Source organism: Furipterus horrens, unplaced genomic scaffold, assembly GCF_987537825.1.
Source record: "Furipterus horrens unplaced genomic scaffold, mFurHor1.1.pri manual_scaffold_5, whole genome shotgun sequence".
Taxonomy (NCBI): domain Eukaryota; kingdom Metazoa; phylum Chordata; class Mammalia; order Chiroptera; family Furipteridae; genus Furipterus; species Furipterus horrens.
The window spans coordinates 185,630,454-185,652,850 of NW_028327175.1; the positions used below are offsets into that span (position 1 = coordinate 185,630,454).

The following is a 22,397-nucleotide window of genomic DNA, read 5'->3' on the forward strand; positions in this document are numbered from 1 at the left end:
CACAAGCATATTAGTCATATTTCAGAAAACTATTTTTTCAAGGATCAATCATATATCAGAAATCTTGTTCCTTTTCTGTTGCTCCTCCCTTGATCCTATTTCTTGATAGAGCCATAATTTATTTTTCAAAAAATAAGTGCCCAACATTTTATATAAAAAAATAGGTAAGGCCTCTGATTTATGTTATTTTACTCTAACGAAGATTTGTTTTAGCTTCTGACAGGCATTTAGAGTAGGGGAAAATCATTCTGAACTATTCAGATACTAATATAACTTCAAGTTGGATTTCAGAATTTAGAGAGACTGGTCTACTTCTGGTTGTCTGTACTCCTAGGGCAGAGCTTTCTAGCAGTCTCAGGAACATAACCTGGTCTTGTACTATTTACCAGGGCTCTCCTCCTTGATAATATCTGAACTCAAAATTTTATCTCCTAAAAGTGTAATACCTCTAAAATCTAAGCTTACCTTCTAATCCTCTTGGTGGCTACTTTCTGTTTTGCTTGTGCCACTTAGATATTGTCAAGTGCCTCAAGGAGGAAAAAGGCACAGAAAGAATATTGTGCTGCTCCTCTCTGCGTCCCTTCTCTCTGAAATGTGACCCCATCTGTCTCAGCTGCCTCGGCAGGCCCCGACCAACGGTTATCCTTGTGAGTCCATAGAGCTGTCTCTAGCCGACACTTTCTGTTTGGACTTCTGACAGAGAATCTGAAATCTGACCTCTTATAGAGTATGATGTATGAATTGGCAAAGTTCTTGAGGGAAATAGAGCTCAAAATGTTGAACTCACCACTATGAAACTCCCATCTTTCAAGAAAGTAATTTCAGCTTCTCAAATTCTCTTGATGGTTCTCTCATACTTGTCTTCCTTCTTCTGCCTGCCCCCCTCTTACTCTGACTTTTACTTTTACTCTTGTGCTAAATATATACGAACATGTTTGGTTTGCTGCAAGCTCCTCTCTCATAGCTTCTGGAAGAAGTCCCCAAAGATTTTATTTCTGTGAAACATAAATGACTCCAATTGGCCTAAACTGACTAATATCTTTCCAGATCCAACTGAAGAACTTGGGGAGACCTTAGTATTTAGAAAATTGGGTACATTTGAAAGGCATTTGTTAAAGAGATAACAGAAAGAAGTATCTGGTATGAGCAGTGGTTCTCTAAGTGGCCCTTGGACCAGAAACATCAGCATCACCTGAGCCAGAGTTTCAATCTTATTTCTACAGGAATTAAAATACTAATAATTTTGATCAAATCTGACACTATAATTCTAACTACTCAGTTCCCCTTGACTTTGCATTTGTTTCCTTTAAGGCACAATATATAACCTATGACCTTATTTAAAAATGCATATTTGGGGGCCTCACCTCAACCTAGTCAATCAGAATCTTTGGAGAGGAGGCCCAGAAAACTGTTTTGAGATGCTCCCCTGGTGATTCTTATGCATGCTAAAGACTGAAAGGCACTGGACTCTCCAAAGAGAAAGCTGGAATTCTCTGTAATAAATCTTTATCCTAATGCCCTCATTAACTTTTAAAATCCCTCTGTATTCACAGGCCTATCACAGTGCTGGCTGTATTTTAGGTACACAGAAAACATGGCTGGAAGTAGGACTGTCTGACTTAACAACTGAGATCATTTAAGGAAAGTGTTTATCTTTTAGAGACCATCTTCCTCTTTTATAAGATGACAGAAATACCTGTGTATATCAGAATATTTCTAAATATTTATAAATTTCAGATAACCATAATTTGTCCAAAAAAAAATTGATGCTCATAATAATACCTCCAAGGTCCTACAAAAATACAAACTCTCAATTGCTAAAGAAGGTATGCTAAATTGTGTTTAGATTGGCCTCTGTAATATGCATGACCCAGCATGTTGCCTTTGGGAAAGAAAAGTCAACACTTCAGTTTGAGATAGGAAGACAGCATTGATATTTTTTAGGTTGGTTGAGTATGTGTGTATGCTAAATTATTATTATTATTAAATTAATGCATTCTGGGAAAACATTTTCCTAAACGGGTCAATAAGGCAAGGTTAAATCCAAAAAGAAGTGAGATGCTAAGTGGAGTGAAGAAAACTTACAGTGAAATAAAAATAATTGAAAAATTGTGTCAGAGAAGATGATATGAGAAGAACAAAAATAAGAAACTAAAAGGAGAACGAAATAAAAATTTAAATAATAAAGTTAAAAAATATGCCAACAAAACCAAAAAGTTAAATAAACAAAACCATGATTTCTTAGGAAAAACTCACTGACTCTGAAAGGTAGAGGGGAGATGGGAATCGGTCCTACCTCTTCCAGCTGCACCATGAGAGTAACATTGTGCCCTTGTTCCGCTGTCAACTTTCCATCAGCAGTGACGATCCTGAGGCCCCGCGGGGCCTTCCCCGGACACTTCTGTGGTTTGGCAGTGTACTGTTCTCTCACTCCATCAGTGCAGTTATTGGAAACCACCTTCCTATACCTAAATGGAGAAAAGGTCAAGTTGTAATCGAGCTCATTAAAATTCAGATCACTCCCAATTTTTTAAGCTAATGCTACCGCCTAGTCCTAAAGGCTATCAATAACTACATTTCATGTTGCTCTGAGGATGACAGCTAATTCATATAAAGCACCCAACAGAAATACAAATCATCATAATAACATGGTGTATCTATTACTAGCACTTTAATATATACATCTTTCATTCATTTAGTTGATCAATGAAGCGTTTCACTTCAGAGCTGTGGGAAATGCACAGCAGTAGAAGACATGGTCCTTGCCCTTGCTAAGTTCATAGTCTAGTTGAAGAGATATATGTAGATAATCTAGGAGATAGTTCAAGGGATATACAATTAAGGGTTAGAATGAGTAATATATATTGCAAAGCAATTTGCAATTCAGAGATAGAATAGATTATTATGGGATGACATGGCTTACTATTAGATATCATAGAGTATGCTATAGTAATAGAATAGTGCAGAAAGTTGGCTAAATTTCATAGCTTCCACTCAATATTTCATGAGGGATTATACTACTGTCTTAATCATTGAAACCTCATGTTAAGGAGACTTCAGTCTGCAGACTGAATGACTCCTTCATATCCTTTAGCTTATTTCTTCTCATTTTAGCCTTAATAAAAAAAATGAATTATCCTACAAATTTACCCTATACAATTGATCAAATTCATAATAAATTAAATCTGTGGTTTTAGGATAACTAACCTTTAAGGCTTTGGAGGTTCATTGTTACTTATTCATCATCTTTTTGTGTGTGGTCCACAGTAACTACTTTATGGATTCATATATTTGATTTCCCAAGACTATTAACTATAATTAGTGGTAGAGCTCAAACTGGAAGAATAACGTAAGATCTTTCCATTCTTCTACGCCAGGGGTTGACAAGTTTTTTTTTTTTTTATATATATATATATATATAAGGGACCAGATGGTAAATGCTTTAGCTTTGTGGTCTATATGGTCTTTGTGCCAAGTGTTCAACTCTGGTTGTAGAGCAAAAGTGGACATAGACAATGTGCAAAGAATGAATGCAGCTGCATTCCAATAAAACTTTATTTATAAGAACTGGCACTGTCCTAGATTTAGCTTGCAGGCTGTTGTTTTCTAACCCCTTCAAATCTAGCCAAGGTCCTCTCCTCTGTTCCTGAGTCTCAGAATTGACTACCTAAATGCATGCTTGAGAAAATCTAATTAAATACTATCTGAGAAAGTGCTTTGGACACAAGGTCAATTTCTGATATTTAACTCACCTTGTAGGGTAGTTGTATGGATTAAATGGATTAATGTACACAGGGTACTTAAAACCACCCTGACAATTAGCAAGTGCTTATGAAATGTTACCAATTATTTTTTATTTAATATTATTATTTTTCTCCTACCTGTTACCAATGTTCATGTCTTCCAAATGTCCTTAGGATAAGTTGCAAATCCAATTACCTTGCACAGAAAGCCCTCCACAAGCTAACTTTATTCTACTTTTCTGGACTCTCCCTCTCCAATAAGCTCATTCTGCTCTAGCCACACGTATCTTTTCAATCCTCTTGAAAGTATTTTCTTTTGCTTTTCTGCCTCTAGGTTCTCCTATATGCTCCATAGCTGCCCATGCTTTCAGTTACAGCTTACCATCTGTCTTTTCCTGATTTTGGGATTAAAATAGTAAGATAGTAAGAATTTCATAGAGCTCTAACTGTGATTTAGTTTAGTCATTGTGCTGTTCTTAACAAGACTTTTCTCATTCACCTTCAAAATACCCCTAATAAGGAAGGCATTCTTATTCTTCATGTACAGATGAATAAATTATGATTCAAGAAAGTTGGCTAGTTTTTTCAAGATTACACAGCCAGGACCCTAGACAATTTATCTCTAGAACACATCTGCTTTTTACCACTACACTCTACTGATTTTTTAAATGGAAAAATATCATGCCTCCTCTAAACTCTTAAAGGAATCCTTATGCTCGACTTGCCAGGAATCATGCATGCCTTGAAGGACTGTCTTCCTGTGTATGACTGTAAACTTTAAGTTTCTTGAGGGCATCCTTGAGCTCTGAGCATGAAAGACTGATAATCATGAGGTCCACACTGGGATGGATGTACCATTTTAAAAGCTGAAATATCTGCAAAGCACTTGGTTATTACCATGGACCCAATCCTTTCAAGCACCTCACCCACCAACCCAGCTGTGCTGATTCCTATCTTTGGAATCTCTGTCTCACCTTACAATCCAGCAACTAAAGGGTTAATGCCTAGCACACGCAGGCAGCCTCCAAACCCCTGCTGCTGCTGCTGCACTAAGATCCCTACCCATTCTGATTGGTCATTGTCATGACTGAGCATTCCTAACATCACTTCATTGGATATTTTTAAAAATCCATTGGATGTGCTTGTGATTATATGCTGCTTAGAACAGAAAATAATGGCAGGTGGGAGAAAAAAGAAAAAAGAAAGCTGGTGACATTGGAGAATGGTGGCATTCTGGTACCAGCAATGGTAGCAAAAAAAATGACTGTCAATGTCACACAGTAATTATGGCATCTCAGTGAATTTAACTGTGCATCAGAAACTCCTTGTGTGTTTGAGTCAAAGCACTAGGCAAACGAAAGGCAGATTATGATTTTTAATCACTTAGCACCCAAGCACACCTGTGACTCTGCCTTGGCTAGCATCTCGAGAGGCATGGGCTCACCATTACCAATGCCATCATCAGCTTGTTTGTCTCTGCTCTGACCAATCATTGCCTAGGCTTTCAGGAATCCTGTAGCAACAGGAATTCTGCTCAAATCCAAAGTACTGATCAATCCCCCTGGGATTCTGCCACAGAGAAGACTGTTGGTAATTTTTAAAAATGCTTATTAAAGGCCATTCTGAAACCAGTTTATTTCCTGGATGAAAATGACATCACATTAGCCTTACCAGACCTTTGCCTTAAATTTAGAAGAAAATTGTGCAGAAATACAGTTAATTTATTCAAGTAAAAACACACCTGCTTTTTGCATTACAGAATGCTTCTATTTTCATACCAGCAGCTGTCCCTGGGTCTGAGCTACATAAGTATGTTATTAAATGTGGCTGTTACCTCCACAATAACAAGGCAAGTCAGGATTATGTTGGACATATACTCTGCATATTACTGGGGTGCATTCTGTGGGTAAGACATTCTTCAATCTACCAAGAAGAAATGTGATCTGTAACGGCAAGGGAGCCTTTGTACAATTACTGAGAAGAAAACATTCTGCAAATGTGCCTCTGATATTATCAATCGCTCGTCAATACACAGTGTCTTATTACTTCAGTAACACTGATTTCAGCTGTTCTTTTCCTTCCCATCTTGATATTCCTCAGTCACCTTTTCCTTTTTACCTCTACCTCCTTTCCTTTTGCTTCTGTATTGCCTGCCAGTCTAAAATATATATATAAAGGCCATAGTTTTCCTTTGTAAGAGTAAAAAAACTGTTGCTTTACTAGTTTTTTAATCTTGTGATTTGAGGTAGAATACAGATGTTTATGACTAAGTCTGTGTTAAGGTGACGGCATAGTCTAGCTCAGCAGACCAAAACTCTATCTTCTCTTTAGGATCATTGGGAGGCACTTTTAAAATAAATGGATGTTAAGACCCTGCCACCAGGAATTAATATTTAACTGAGAATTCTGGGCATAACTGTGTTTTTGCTTTTGTTTTAAGTCCCCCTGGTGATTCTAGCATTTGTACAGAATCACAGACCACTGCCTTGGTGGTTAAAACTAATGTAGAATCAGATTACCTGGGTTTAAATTCAGGCTCTCACATACCATATGAACTTGTGTAATTTACCCAACCTCTCTAATATTTGGGTTTTCTGCCTGTAAAATAGGGAAAACTACAGGGTCTTTTCATAAAGCTTATGGGAGGATTAAGTGAGATAATGAATTCAAAAGGGCTTAGAATAGAGTCTGGCACATTGTAAGACCTTAACAAATACTAAAGTATCCAAAGTTAGAGAAACTAATAATATTTAAATAATTAAACATTAACTTGCTATTATCTAGCAAGTTCCATGAAAATAGAAGCTATACTCTTATTGCCAAGGTCATCGTAAGATCAAATCTTTCCATGTCAATTCCTTTCTTAAAATCATTCAAAACTTACCATGGGTTTATTCATAAAGTGTATGTATGGTTCAGGTTTCAAGCAGAGGTCCATGATCTGGCCTCAGTGTATTTTTCTAGCTTCAGCTCTTTCCACTGTCCAACACACTTCTGGAGTTCAGTCCACACTGAAGTCTAGAAGCCTTCTTTTGCCTGTGCTGTTTATTTGACCTGGCATACTCTTCTCTCCTGCTAAGCTTCTATGCATTCTTTAAAAATCACCTTATACATCACTTTTTTCTGTAAAGTTTTCTTTTCCCTTTATTCACAGTAGCTATCACATGCAACACCACAGTGGAGCAGGATGAAACTCTAGGTCTTCTTGTAGTCAAGGTCAGTCTTCCTGACACTGAGCTGCGGAGACCCTCATTGGAGCTCACAAAACAGTGTGGTGATCGCTGGGGGAGAGGGGTATAAGGGGATGACGTGGTAATGGAAGACAAATACAGTAAAGATTAAATAAAAAAAAAAACATTTATATTGATCGAGATTTTGGATTGTACTATTGGCCTTTGTTTTCAAGGAAAAATAATTTTGTTATAATGATATTCAACTTAATGAAACAAGAAATGGAACAGCCGTGGGGAGATAGAAGAGGGCTAGTTCTGGGTACAGTGTAGGACTGGGACTTAAAATCTTCCCAGGCTCAGTGTGCCCATATGTAACAACAACATAACATCAGCATTCAGAAAGAAGTGGGTTCCACGGCTGACTAAGTAGGTTTTCCAAGTTTCTCTCTTCAAGGTAATAATTCTCAGGATTTTTTCCCTTAAACTGAATAAGCAGACCTTGGAATTAGGGGGCTGTCCAGAGACAGTCCTAAATGGAGGGGAGAAACCTTTTCCGGTAGGAAGCAGGATGGAAGCACAAGTCATTTAATTTCAACAGCAGATGGAATATGACTTTATTTTAAATGCCAGCTGAGTGAGATGGGACAAACAGCAATGCTAAACAAAATGACTTAAAATTGAGAATCATGAGAACGACTCATGGAATCCACTGACTCAACTAGTGGTACAACTAATTTATATAAGACATTTTCCCTTCTTTTGAGCACCTATAGTTCAAGTAATCCTAATAATCATTTCAATTTAGATATAAACATGGTAGAGCCTGAAGGAATCTCAAAGATTACCCAGTACAATCCCTTCACTTTGCACAAAAGAGAAAGGAGATACAGTTTAGAGAGTTCCCCAGGGTCACACAGGAGCCTAGTAGCAGTTGTGGGCCTCTGCACAGAGTCTGGTGTTCTTGTGCCACTATGCCATACCACTTGGTTGAGAACTGGTAATGCCAACACCATTCACATGGGCAAGAACTGCTTGTGAGAAACAAGATCTCCGCATACAGTGACATTCACTTTTCATGTCCCGATCCTAATACCACCCATGAAAATATGGAAAACCACATCTAAGGAAAGTATTCTAAAGACTGAACTTTGTAGCAACAATTACTGAGTCTCTGCTGTGAGCTTGCACTGTGTTTTGCTAGAACACAGCCAGGTGAGCCCCTGGAGTGTTGAGTCTGTAAATAATGCAAGTGATATCCTTTCTGCAGACTTTAAACACATGCACCACTTTTAGGACCAATTACTCTCCATGATACACACATCAACAAATCTTACTGAGGTAATCAGACTAAACATCAAAATCTCCACCCAGTGCAGAAATGTATATAGCTGGGAGAAAACCACAGCCTCCAAAGACCCTGGAAATAGCAATGCCAGGGTCTAAGTGTTTTCATAGCTGATGCAGGGAGGAATATGTTTATAGAAAGCATTTAAAGATATTTCAAATGTATATGGATAGTATGAAGATTACTATTCTGCTAGAATATATATATATTTCCTGGACCCACTAAATGTTATTATGTATATACTAAATTAATGCTATTCTAAAATCATTTTTTAAGCTTCTTGAGTAAATATCCCTGTTGTACATTGAGAAACTAACCCTGAAGAACAATAAACTCTATCATTGACATTCATCCAGGAGGAATTAATGGCTCTTCAAAAGAAACTCCACAGGCAGAAATTTCTATACACTCTTTTCTTTTTAAACACATCTAGAAATATCTCTGGCTTAGTAAGAAGAAAAAAAAAATCTTTCCCCTGAGAAGATTATCTTGGTTTCTTAGAATAAACCAGTCCAATGGCCACTTTATTTTATATTGACGGAATTTTTTACAGTTGGCATGAAACAAGTAACGTCCTCATTAATTTAGCAGTTTAAATCCGCAGCATGTTCCCTGGATACCAAACAGTATAAACAAGATATAACAACATATAAGTACAACTAAACGAGCTTATACTTGTGTATGTGCAAACTGAGGTATATACAGACACTGATGGAGAGACACAGTGAGAAATGATACGGGGACTTTTTTCAGCACTAACATGCCAGGGTATGTGCAAATGAATACGACCTTCATTTTATTTGAACAAAAGGAGCTCGTTCACTAATCAGGTAAAGGCATTCTCTGCTTTGAGTGGCACTGAGGGCCAACAATGCATTTTGATAGATAGTGGTCTCTAATTATGTGACTTTATCAGCCTATGCAGGTTATTTTTTTCTATTTTACAGATGAGACAACAAACGCGTAGATTAAATATGTCTTAGATCTCAGTACTGCAGTAGCTATTAAGTATTAAATAAAAGTCTGGACTGGATACACATAATAAAAACAATGTTTCCCCCTCTTTTTTCCTTTATTCCAGAGGATCCCTTAGCTGGCGGCCATTGGTGATGTATACATTTTGTAAAGGGACTACTGTCTACTAGGCATTTCGCTATATGTTTCATATATATTATTATATTTATCCCCAAAGTAAATAGCAACATTTTCTAGATTAGGAAACTAAGGCTGAAAGAAAGGAAGTCACTTGCTAAAGAATGGTAAGTAGCAGAGGTTGGATTCAAACCCTTGCTTGTTTTCTTATAAAATAACCTTTTCACCAAACCAAACAGCCCCCATTATAAAATTGCATTCTTCCGCAACAAGCTGAGGCCGCAGCACCGGCCTCCTTGCTTCCCATGAAGGGCTTAGGGAAGGTGTGAGGCCACAGGGTGAACAGAGGCAGGGACCGCACAGGGGAGGACGCAGCAGAACTGTGCTCACGCGCTGTTCTATGGACCGGGACTAAGGACAGGTGACCATAGCCACCCGGAGGGACGTTCTGCACCCATTTCAGCTCTTGTTCCAACTAGCATTTTCTAAGTCTCAGCCAAGAACTGAAACAAAAATTGCACAACCACTGTGCCCAGTGAAGCTGATAAATATTTTGGCATCCCCTTAAAATAGCATTTCTACCAGGCATAATATTAACCTCTGCTAGAATGTATCCATCATGGTGAAATGAGTGATGGTGAGGACACTGCTCTGTCTTCAGGGTAATAAGCTGACTATGAAAGCAAGCAAGACCACTTATAAAGCAGGGCAAGGAAAAGGGAGGTCTACCTGCATGTTTTCAGCTACCCTCTCAGAAAGGTGACCTTGGAAGATCTGCTTTGCTTGATGGACAAGGAACTAGTGTTTCCCAGATCCCAGTCCATTCGAATTCTGACTACATGACCACATGTGTGCTCTGCTGTGAGGGAAGTGAGGTTGTCTGGGGAGTAACATTGGCGGAGAGACCACTCTCAGGCTGACCTTGCACTTGGGATGCCTCTGCCCTTCATCCCAGTCTGAAGCTAACAGACTCTGTACTGACTGAGCAGGCGATGCCCATGATGGGCTGACACTGGCACTGGAGAGATGAAGGGTACATGGCAGCTCCTGAATTCTATGGGCTGCCAGGCACTGACACCAAGGCTTATTCTTGAGAAAAATGCCATGGTGGTCACTTCATCCCAGTCATCTCTTCCTTCTTTTGCCTGACATGACCTTCCTCACCTTGTTAATTTGGGAAATGCTACTTATCCTGCCTCTCAGCTGTGCCTTGCAGAAGCCATCAGAATTCTATTTTAAAGGAAAAATGGGTCTCTAATGTGTAGGACTCAAAGGAGGTGTGTGAGCAGGAAGCTAGTGTTTTAACCCTTATGGGGAGATACGTGACCAAGCCTGGAGACACAGGTCTAAGAAGTAACCAGACAGCTTGTGGAATTTGCTTTATAAATCAGTGGAAACACCTCCCATTGCCCAAAGAGACTAATTATCATTGTATGTTTTTAATAACAATAATTGTGGTGTGAGAATGTTAACTGCAGCATTGTTTATAGTGGCAGAAAATAAGCAAAATGTCCATAAAAAGAGGATGACAAGAAACCCAGGTGCTTCAATACCAGGGAATGAAAAGTAATTAGAGAGAAGGTAACCTTATATAATCTGACTTGGAAGGATGTAGAAGATATGATTTTGAATAAAAGAGAAACAAAAAGAACAATGTAACTAGTAGAAAATCGCATATCAAAACAACCTCCCCAATTAATTTTGTATATTTTTCCTGGCATAAGTATTCACTGCAAATGAAAAGTGTCCGATAACACACATATCAACCAGATCACAATTGTGTGGGAAAGGGGGCAGAATTGGGGTGATGATCTAAATGGACTTTTAAAATATACAAAACCTATGTATACATTTCTTTTGTAATTAAATATTTTTAAGTAAAAAGCCAAGTGTTTAATGGCAGCACTGTAGTGGCTATAATATATTAAATAATGAATCTATGTTTATACGCCAATGAATCAACACATAGCTAAGTGACATTTGGGATGAAGGACTGGAGGGACATTAAAAGAGGCAGAAAGTTCTTTTTTAATTCCACCTACATTTTACCTCTGGGCAACTCTTGAAGTGGCTACAGAAACTGTAAATGGGAAATCGATGGTATGAAGCCTTTTTTGAAGATAATTTCAGATCCCCGTCCCAACTAAGGGTCTTCTTGTTCCTAATGCAACACGCAGTATGTCTAGACAAGACACTGACCATTGAGGTTACTATTGACAACCCTCCACACACACTTTAGCCCATTGGTCCCTATGTGGGGGGTCACTCCTTCACCTGTGAGCACCTTACACTTAAAGGCAGGGCATTTATCACACCTCCGATGGCTGGTATTTATCATATGCTCTCTTCACACAAGCTTCTTCTCCGATGTTGATGCTTTTTTGCAAAAAGTTTGCATGAAATAGATGAAATCAGTAGCTATGATAACTTAAAAATCATTTAGGGTAGCAGTTCTCAACCTGTGGGTTGCGATCCCTTTGGGGGTCAAACGACCCTTTCATAGGGGTCGCCTAAGACCATCGGAAAACACATATATAATTACATATTGGCTTTTTTTGTGATTAATCACTATGCTTTAATTATGTTCAATTTGTAACAATGAAAATATATCCTGCATATCAGATATTTACATCACGATTCATAACAGTAGCAAAATTACAGTTATGAAGTAGCAATGAAAATAATTTTATGGTGGGGGATCACCACAGCATGAGGAACTGTATTAAAGGGTCGCGGCACTAGGAAGGTTGAGAACCACTGCTTTAGGGTCAGATGCTATCATGCAAAACCCACTGACATGAACACTCCTCTGAGAGGGAAGGGTGAGCCCCAGGAGGTAATTCCTATGATTTTGTGATTAATAAACATAACTGCACTGACAAACATCTACACACCTGGACCCAGATCACTGAGGCACATTTTTAAATTTAACTTTAGTTGTCTAGGGAAGAGATGAAAAAATCCCATCAAATAAGAACACTATAATTTAAACATATCAGATGCTTCATTTTATGTATGTCAGGATTTGTTTGAATTTCACATACTGAGTCTGCCTGACTGGTGAAACCTATTTAGAGGGAGCTTAACATGTTTGTTTGTGTGGATGTACGTGGATGTATATATGTGTATACATTCACTCTGCCTAGTCTAGTGATTTGAATAAGATCTGAAACAATTTAGACTGTGCTGTACTTCAGCCTCTCCTCATCAATACCAAAGAGGGAGTAATGTAACTTCCTTGACTGATTGAGGTAGTGAAAACAAAATCAATTTTGAAATTAGTTTTAGAGGTTTCCAATGCCTTTTACAAGGTCTAAACATTCTGGCACAAGCAAGTAGTAGAAGTTTAAGTTATTTAAGTTATAACTTAGTTTAAACATTAAGTTCGTCAGCCCTTTCAATTTTTTCCCACAGTATTGGACACTGGAGACCTCACTGACACATCACTGAGAAATGTTTTTGTGTGTGTGTTTTCCTTGGATTTTGTGTTATGGATGAAAGAAACCACAACTTATTCCTTCATTCAAAGGATCTTGGAACCCATAACATCAGCAAAAATTATATTTGAGGTACTTGTCTGTGTTTTTTCCCCTTCCTCTTGAAGAGTAGTAAAGATTATTTTGGTAATCTTTTTAAATTAAAAAATAAAACCTTTAAAGTTTTCAAATACAGGGAAGCATGTAAGTGGACCCCTGGAAGTCCTGAGCCTTGTACTGCAGCCTGGCAGGAGAAAGACAGAGAGAAACTGTCAAGTAGGACTGGCCTGCTGGTGAGACGCCTATACCTCACTCTCGCCTCCCTTCCTCCTTCCCTCCCTTCCCTCTTTTTTTAAATGTTTTAATGTCAAACTTTAAAATGTGCATAGATGTGAGAAAATAGGATAATAAACTCCCATGCCTCCATTAACATCTTCAAATATTACTAATACCTTTTCCTTTTTTAATGTTTAAAAAAAAAAATCTCACCACATTATATATCTCTAAAAGATAAGGTTTCTGTATCCTTTGGCCTAACCGAACAACGATGAACATACCTAAGTATATATCTATATTTTGTTAATATAAGAGGTCTGTGTGGAAAAAGTCCAGCCATTGTTAATATAATGAAAAGTTTTCATGACATTGATGTAACCTGGGAACCAAGAGTGGACTGGAATATGAATGTGTGAATGATAATGACTTCACTGTACTGGACGGTGAGGGCGGTAGATGCCACCGAGTGAGCATGTGTACTGTGTGGCTGTTGCATTCAAAGTGACCGAGTAGAGCAACAATTCTGAATCAAATTTTGTGTTGAGCTTGAACATTCCTCCATGAAAACTATTCGGATGATTCAGAAGGCCGCAGCTATGGGCAACTGGTGATTGGCAGCTTCTTCATAACAACTGCACCCACTCATGCATCATATCTCCTGCAGAGTTTTTTTGGCCAAACATCAGATCACCCAGGTGACGCAGGCCCCCATACAGCCCAGATTTGGCACTCTGCAACTTCTGGCTTTTCCCTAAAACTAAAAGCACCTGTGAAAGGAAAGAGCTTTCAGACCATGGAAAAGGATTCAGGAAAATACAAAGGGGCAGCTGATGGTGACTGGGAGAACTGTGTGAGGTCCCAAGGTGCCTACTTTGAAGGGGACTGAGGTGTCAATGTCCTAGGTGCAATGTTTCTTGTGTCTTATATCATCTTCAATAAATGCCTCTATTTTTTATAGAACATGGCTGGATACTTTCTGGACAGACCTCATAGTATCATAAATATAATATACATATTTTGATTTAGATGTAACTTAACATCACTTGTGATGGTTAATTTCATTTTTCAACTTGAATAGTTGAATAGTATCCAAATAGTGGTCAGACATTTTTCTGAGTGTTTCTGTGAGGATGGTTTTGGGTGAGATTAACATTTATATCAGTCAACTGACTAAAGCAGACTGCCCTCCCCAATGTGGGTGGGCTTCATCCAATCTGTTGAAGGTCTGAATAGAACAAAAAAGCTGACCCTCTCTAGAGTATGGGAAAATTCTCCTTTCTGAAGGCCTTCAACTGAACATCGGCTTTTTTCTGCTTTCACACACAAATGTAAACATCAGCTCTTCCTGGGTTTTGAGGCTGCTGGCCTTCAGCTAGAAACTAAACTGTCAGCTCTCCTGGTTCTCTTGCCTTCATACAAAGACTGGAAATACACTATTGGTTCTACTGGGCCACTCGCTTGCCACTCACCCTGCAAATCTTGGGATGTGGACCCGCCCACCTCCGTAATTATGTGATCCAATTCCTCACTAAAAATTATCTATCTACCTATCTATCATCTATCTAATCCATCTATCAGATATAAAAACATACCTCTGAAAAACCCTAATACATCACCTAATCACCAGTTTATATTCAATGTCCCCAAATGCCTAAAAAATGTATTTTTACGGATTGAATTAGAATACAAGTAAGTTGCATGCACTAAGTCGATAAATAGCAGTTATACCTGTGGAAAAGTGATGGGATGTTTTCCTTTTTTTTTTTTTTTTTTTTTTTGATATTTATTACATAACAATGGACAAACTCCACAACACAGAACACTAAACCCAGAACTTTAGAATCTGATTTCAGGTTTATAAAGACTCGAACGCATGCCTTAGATGTGTCAAAATGGGACACAGAAAATGAAACATTCCTACTAACACTGGTATATTCTTGGAATGTCAGTGAACTTCTTTTCTGTCTCTAGGGTCCACACCTATAACACAGGAAACGCAGATTGTGAAATATTTATTTGGTCTTCCTCTCGGGGGTGTAGTTAATGGTTAAACGTAAGCCTGATTAAAAAGTTCTAAAATAAACTATCAAAAATGAAGCAATTTATATATTATCATCGTCATCTTCAAACCTGTTTTATTTCTTTATTTACCACTGGCATTTTATTCTCAAATGAAATGTGCACTGTTAATGCAAATCTGTGCTTCATTATTAAGAAGAACAAAATCAAATAAACTGTGCTGTAACATAATAAGCCAGGCCTTTGATCAGAAGTAATTCCACACATTTAACACATGCCGAACAGTAGCCAAGGCTGATCCCTCCAGGGCACTGCTTCAGATACTCACCCAGTACTATTGAGGTAACTCTGTCCCAAGCTGCAATCTTTCGACAGAGAAGATGGATTGAACCAAAATGCTGGCAGGCACTGACCATTGCTGTGTCGCTCATAACCATAGTCGCTGTTGGGGAAAGAGCCAAGGGAAACCTTTCAGCAGGTGGCAAAATTACCAAGAACAATTTCATGTTAGTCCACAATCAATTTCAACTCTAGTCAATTAGTCAAAAAAGAGGTATTAACTGAATCAATGCCTTTCCAAAAACGTAATTTTTTCTCATGGAATACCTATCTATCACCCATGAAAAAATCCTACAGAACCCATTTTCAGAAATTCTGACTTGGAGGCAAGAGGGATGCCTGTGTAGAGATGAAGGCTGAATGCCCAGTTATCCCAAGTAAACACCTTGAATCCGAGAGAATAGACTATTTTCTCATTAGGATGATACAAAATACTGATTGTGGGTGGTCCAGAGAAAACTATATTATTAGTTATCAGGCTATGGTCGAAGCTCAACCCCCAGTATGAAATTTCACTGAAGAGTTTAACAGAGCAACATGTGACATGCTCCTCATTACTGTTGATGTCTTTGGGGTGCTCTTCCAAGACATCTGGATCTACCAAGTAGAACCGAGCCAGGTCTGTCTGTGCACAAGCCATATGCTTCAAAGTCACAGCAGAAAAGGAAATGTCCTTCAGGAGTGTTGTGAACATTCCCCCAAGGAAAAGTTTCATCCTCGACAGCACTGAAAGTTAGGAGTAACTGTTTTAAATATTCTCTCTAGTTTGGAAACAGGCAAAGCCTTCTCTCTCAGCCTCCTCTCATTCTTGCCTCCAGGAGCCTCCCAGGAGACTGCTCTTCTAGACTTTTGGAAGATGAACCCAGATCCAGAGGATGACAATGAATTGCACCTCCACATGCACAGACAAACTGCAGGCAGTGATCAGCAAGCATCAGTGTGATTTGCCCCGTCTGTATGTTGGAGGTGAGATGCTGGCACACAAAGGTCCATAAGAGAGGCTCAGCTGAGGGGCCTGTCACCAGGAAGCTGGCACTTAAAATTCTGCATGTACCAGCTGGATTTTGGGGCTGGTTCAACACAGCATGGGAAGGAAGATTCTGAATTGATTTCTACAGGACACCCAGTGTTCATTTCAGAGAATTACTTTACAAATGCTAGAAAATGACAGGTAAGGTCACCTGGGGGATTGTCCAGGGGAGCGTCAAAGCAAGAGGGAACATTTAATAACAATCACCTTTCATTTTGCTACAGTCAAGTGGAATCGATGAGGTTCTAGCTACTGGTAGAAGCTCATAAAGGTCATGGTAAGCCTTCTAAAATATTTTGAGAAGTTTTACAGTTGCAGTAATCCCGTTGGCACAGAAAACCATACAACGGCCTCATTCACAATTCATTTCCCTCTTCTCAGAATACATTTTAGTTACTGGTAAGAGGAGCAGATTCCAGTCTCAAATAAATACAAGAACTGGGCCAAGACCAAGAGGTGTGAGAAGTCAGGGGAGGAGACACCTTATTGCTTTCCTCACTCTGTGTTCCTTTCACTCTAGACCAGCTTAAAATTGAAAAGGGAAGACAAAAAAGACAACAAGTCTAGCTTGTTTGGGAACCTCACAGACAAACAAAGAGTTCCAAAGGAAAAAAATATTTCCAGGAGAAATCAGGGAATTGGAACCTCTCCTCTCACTTTTTCCCTTTGGTTTCCTAGGAGAGGCAACATTTGCTCTCAGCACAAGAATGACTGCTGGGTAAGGCTATAGTTAAGTTACAAAGATAAAATGTTAACCTCCTTTACAAATTCTCCTTGAATACAGTGGATGAAGGAGAAGCACTCTGGCTTCAGAAAGGGGAATGGGGCAAATAAGTTAAAAACCCCAGGGGCATTTTCCTTGTAAATGTATTTCAGGGTGTCAATCCCATAAGGCTGGACAGGGATAAAGTATTTTTGTCTTTGTAATAATGTTGCATTGACTAAAACATAAGTCATAGTTGGGGAGCGCCTGAAGAATTCCTTGTGAGCTCCAATATAATAAGCTCTGCTGCCCTCTGGCTGAGCCCAGTGATCAAGTTCTGGTTCTTGACTTACCAGTCTACCAACAAAAGAGGAATAGCCTTGGGTTATCAGTCTGAGTGCTGGCAGTCCACTTTGTCAGGCCTGCGCAGTACTACTTGCTCAGACAACATCTCCAGAGGTGTCCTGTGAGAGAAGATGTTCTTTCTCTAAGATATGAGATGGGTGTGCACATAGTACCTCTCAGCCCAATCACGGGTATTTTGATGGTCAGAGATGTGACCAGTGATTGCTATTCGGCTCAGAATAAATTGTTAAAGGAATGACTTTGATTTTCATGCAGGTAAGTTTCAATCATTTAACACTGACCTACATATTTAGCAACTGTGTTCTCTAAACTAAAAACATATAAAGAAATAAGAGAAAATTTAAAAAAAAATATAGGAGGGGAAAAAGGAGCAGAAAATGAAATGGGTATGATCAAGGGAATTCCCACCTACTCATCCTAAGTTATTTTTCAACCTCAACTGGAATGCTAAACACTGCCCTAGAGCAAAGCAAGGGCATCATTGACCCCACAAGTTAGCTTTCTGCTTACCAAATGCTCCAGGAAACTCACAGTGGCACTCTGAGTTTATTTGACATCCAAATGTCTCAGTACTTTTCCAGTTACACTAGCCTACTCCCAGTAAAGGAGGATGTCTCCTTCACCACGGGGATCACAGAACAGTAGACTGGCAATGCCACTGAATCCTTCCTTGTATCAAATTCAGAAATACCTTCCACAGCTCACATAAGCAATAGTCAGCTAACCCCTTATTGGAAACTTCCAGAGATAGAAAATTTACTGCCTTAGAAGGTCATTGTTCCACATCCAGGAACCCAAGATTCTAGAAAGTTTAATCTTGAGCACAAACGTATCTGCTCTCTGAAAAATCCACTCATTGTTTTCATTGTTGCCTTTTAAAGCAACTCAGGGTGTATCTGGTCTCCTTTCAGTCCTGAGATCTATCACATAGATGAAGATAATTACCAGCCATCTTCTGAACCCTCGTTAGGCCTAAAGAAACTCCTGGTTTTTCGATATGCAAGTAAGTACACCATGATGTCTCCAAAGGTAATTTCATAAAAATAGGAGGACTGTCACTTTGCTCTATACTTATCACAATCATTTCAAATCTAAGCTTTCATTTAGGCCCCTGTGGATTTGATATCCTGAAGGACTCTGGGAGAACAGCACAAGCTCACCAGTCAAAATCGGCCTCTGTGCAGACACAGGGTTCAGATTCCATTGCTCCTGCATATTTTCCTTGCATACATTTCCGCTCTGATTTTCGCTTCTTGTATATCCTTTTTGCTCCCATGATGCATGCTTCCCCCTGGAAAGGAGACAAGGATCTCATGCACTTGAGCAGAACACTGGGACCTCCCCTGCTCCTCCATCAGGCAGTTCAAGGAGATGTCCCCAAATCTTAGTGTAATCTGGATTTAGATAATCTGCTCTGTGCAGACAGCTTTTTTTTTTAAATAATTTTATTTATTTATTTGTTTGTTTGTTTTCAGAGAGAGGGGAAAGGAGAAAGAGAGGGAGAGAAACATCACTGTGTGCTTGCCTCTCATGCACCCCCAACTGGGGACCTGACGTGCAATCTAGTCATGTGCCCTGACTGGGAATCGAACCAGCGACACTTGGTTCGCAGGCCAACGCTCAATCCACTGAGCCACAGCAGCCAGGCAGACAGCTTTTTGTTTGCACTGTCTACAGCCCTAGTATGGAATGTGACTAAATAGGCGATCTGAAGAAGCACTGAGGGTGTGTCTAAACACGCCCTTAACTCCTCAGGTATCCAGCAAAGCTTTCCTTGGCAAGGTGTCAGGCGCAGGGATCTGAGGGACACATGGATAACTAAGACTCAGCCCTATAACAAGGGCATTGCCAACATATCTCTGATAATTAAGTTCAATTCTCCTATAAGAGAAGATTTATACACTTGGTCATTTATGAGCATTTGGAAGAAGAGCATTGCTAAGAAATATAAAGATCTATTTTGCCCCAATTTATGATACTTCTGCCCACACAACTTTATAGACTGATTTTATATCCATCTGTCAGATAAGCAAGATAACTGAATTCAGTCTTCCTCTACAAAATAAATAAAAGCTTTGAACATCACAATACTTCTGCCTCCCGAAGGGGGAAAGTATCAGCCATGTAAATGAGCAATAATTTGTTGCTGAGTCTCTGAATGGAGTGGGTGATTCGGCTGACGCAGCCCACTGTCCAACGCAGCTCTCTCTGCATGCCTGAAGGACCAGGAGAGAGTTTTGTCTAAGCTACGGTAACTATCTCCCTTGAGCAAGTTCACTCTCCCTGCTCCTTTCCACATCTACGTGTATGTGTATCACTCAGGCCAGGGTTGGGGTCAATGACATGTTGCTGCCTGAGTACAGTGATGACTTGGCAGTCACACCCTCCACCAGGCCATCTGAGAAACCTGCAGGATGGCTTCCATCTTGGGGAAATCAAAGGAGAGAGGCTTTCACACAAACATTTTGATATGAGTTGAACAGCTGAGGGGCCAGGAGGAAGGGAAGTTTCCTACTGATCATTCTGCATTCTTGTACCAGGAGCACCTTGGAAGAGGTGGGAAGCGCTGCCTCAATCCAGGGAGGCGCAGCAGCAGGTGGAGAGGAAGGACCTTCCTGGGGCTGCTCAAAGAGCATCATCTCGTTATTTTATGCCTCTGTCTGCACTGCTAGCTCCTTTGCTCACCCCCGCCTCCACTCTGCCTCCGTACGACACGCTCAGATAAATTATGTTTAGATCCCCATGCTGAGTTGGCATTGCATTTTAAGTTGTTAGTCTAAGCCAAGCACATTTGAATTTTATCTCATTATATCTTAGTACAATAAAAACAGAAATTACTTCACAACAAGCTGTAAAATGTAGAGTTTGTTCACTGCTGTGGAACACAAAACAGTAGATGAGCATTTTGACTTAGAGAACCCCGATTCTTACACTTGAATGACTAGCTTTCCCCTAGCACACCCCATGCCTCTTGCTCAGCACCCAGCCTCTGCTCTCTCCCTCCTACCTGGCTGTGCAGCTGCCAAGGTCTGTAGTCCTCGTCGGCACAACGTCTATCGAAAATGGACTTGTAGTCTACTTTCACCAGCTGCCATTCAGAGCGGTGGCTGAAGTGTCCGAACACTCTACAGAGTTCATAATGATAAAAATAATCACAGTCGTAACAGTGCCGACAGTTACAACAGCAGCTAGCACTTGCTGAGTTTTGACGACACACTTACCATAATGCTAAGCACGTTACATTGATCACACCATTTAACCCTCAAAACCTGTTTATGAAGAGGGTTGCCGCTCTTGGCTCCACCTTACAGACAGGCAACTCGAGGCCCAAAGAATTTTGTTAATTTACAAAAACTAATGTCAAATCACTAAAGAACTAGCAGAGTCAGAACCCAGGGTGTGTGACTTAAAAGACCACTTCTATAGTGTACATCCAAATGGTCAATCAATCGATCGATCAATCAATAATGGAGAAAGCAATCACAAATGCTGCATTCTGCATGGTCCAAGATTATACTTCTAGGTTCTCTGGCTAATTTCCATGGTTTCCATGGTTTCCATGAGATCTTATTTCCCCACCAGTTGCTAGGGAAAGGGGGCAGCGGGGCCAAGTGGTTACAACTGTTTCTGACAGAGCACATTCTACTCTCCTTCCTGAAAGAGACTCAGATATTTAATGAGGTGTCTGAATCACTAACTGTAGATAAGGATAAAAAACCACAAAGCAGGTTTTTCAGTCAGCTTTTTTATCTGTGATTTGTAAATATAAAAATTAAATGAAGACAAATTATGAAATAAACTGCTAATCTAGCTATGTTTACCATGGCCTGTAGTGTAGCTATTAGGCATATTAAACATTTGTTGATTTTTTCTATCATGAAAAAGAAAAAAAAAAAAAAGGAGGGAAGATGAAGTTTGAGAATCTGCCAACTATTCACTTTGATTTCTTACATTTCCATGAATGACAGGGTCAACTACTTTAATACCTTCCCTCTGTTTTCCACATCCAATTTTCTAGGGGAAGGAAACAGCATAGTTTCATATTTTACATTCAAAGCCGATGTTTTGAATCCCATAGGCAGGCAAGTCATTAATCAAGTCTTTCACAAATTAATGATCATCTCTTTCCAGACAAGAATGAGAGCAAATGCAATTTCCCAAGAACAGATTGTTCTCAGGGTTTCCCTAATTTGCCTCACAATCGGGTTAGGGAAAGAGCCAGGGAAAAACAAAAGCCTGTGTGGGGTTTTGTTCAAGCTCTGTGTTTTGCCTTAAAGTGAAACCATTATTACATGCCTGTGATTTTCTGCATATCCAGCTTGCTTATTATTGAAGTGTTTAATGCATAGCTTTATTTCCTACTGAAATAATCTCTTCTAATTTCCCCCCGCCCTTTCAATAGGGAGAGGGGGGAAAGCCAAGAAAATCATCAATGGCATTTTTCTTTCCTCTTTGCTGGGGCATCGTGAAATCAAATGCACTGGCTTTGCTGGCAACTCCAAACCTAACAGTAGCAAAGTGAACAAACTGAGCTATAAAACATGTTTCTGGATGAATAATAACACTAGAAGGCATCATTGATTTCCACTTACGTCATGATGAGAGTCTCTTCCCCAGGCTCACCCAGAACCCCATCCACAAAAAGTGGAATAGATGTGAAACTGTATTTGCTCCAAGATCTCCCTTCATCAAAACTCAACCTAATGACAGAAAAAAAGATAACAGCAATCAGATGGCAAAAGGAAAAAACAATTCTTTCAAAGGAAAAGATACCATCCACCAGGAGAGCATGCATTTTAAAAGTACCTACAGCACTGTCAAAGTGAGCCTTGAAA

At 39.5% G+C, this 22,397-nt stretch overlaps 1 protein-coding gene across 4 annotated transcripts in view; it reads right to left on the reverse strand.

Annotated features, from left to right (window-relative positions):
• Nucleotides 1–22,397, reverse strand: part of SORCS1 (sortilin related VPS10 domain containing receptor 1) — a 504,897-nt gene that overhangs the window by 69,887 nt on the left and 412,613 nt on the right. For all 4 annotated transcript variants that reach the window (XM_090278555.1, XM_090278558.1, XM_090278556.1 and 1 more), the window contains exons 14-18: nucleotides 22,155–22,262; nucleotides 20,570–20,687; nucleotides 18,723–18,853; nucleotides 15,453–15,566; nucleotides 2,297–2,468 (exon numbers count right to left, since the gene is read on the reverse strand). In XM_090278555.1, coding sequence (XP_090134681.1) covers nucleotides 2,297–2,468; nucleotides 15,453–15,566; nucleotides 18,723–18,853; nucleotides 20,570–20,687; nucleotides 22,155–22,262 — 643 coding nt within the window. The remainder of the gene's footprint in view (nucleotides 1–2,296; nucleotides 2,469–15,452; nucleotides 15,567–18,722; nucleotides 18,854–20,569; nucleotides 20,688–22,154; nucleotides 22,263–22,397) is intronic.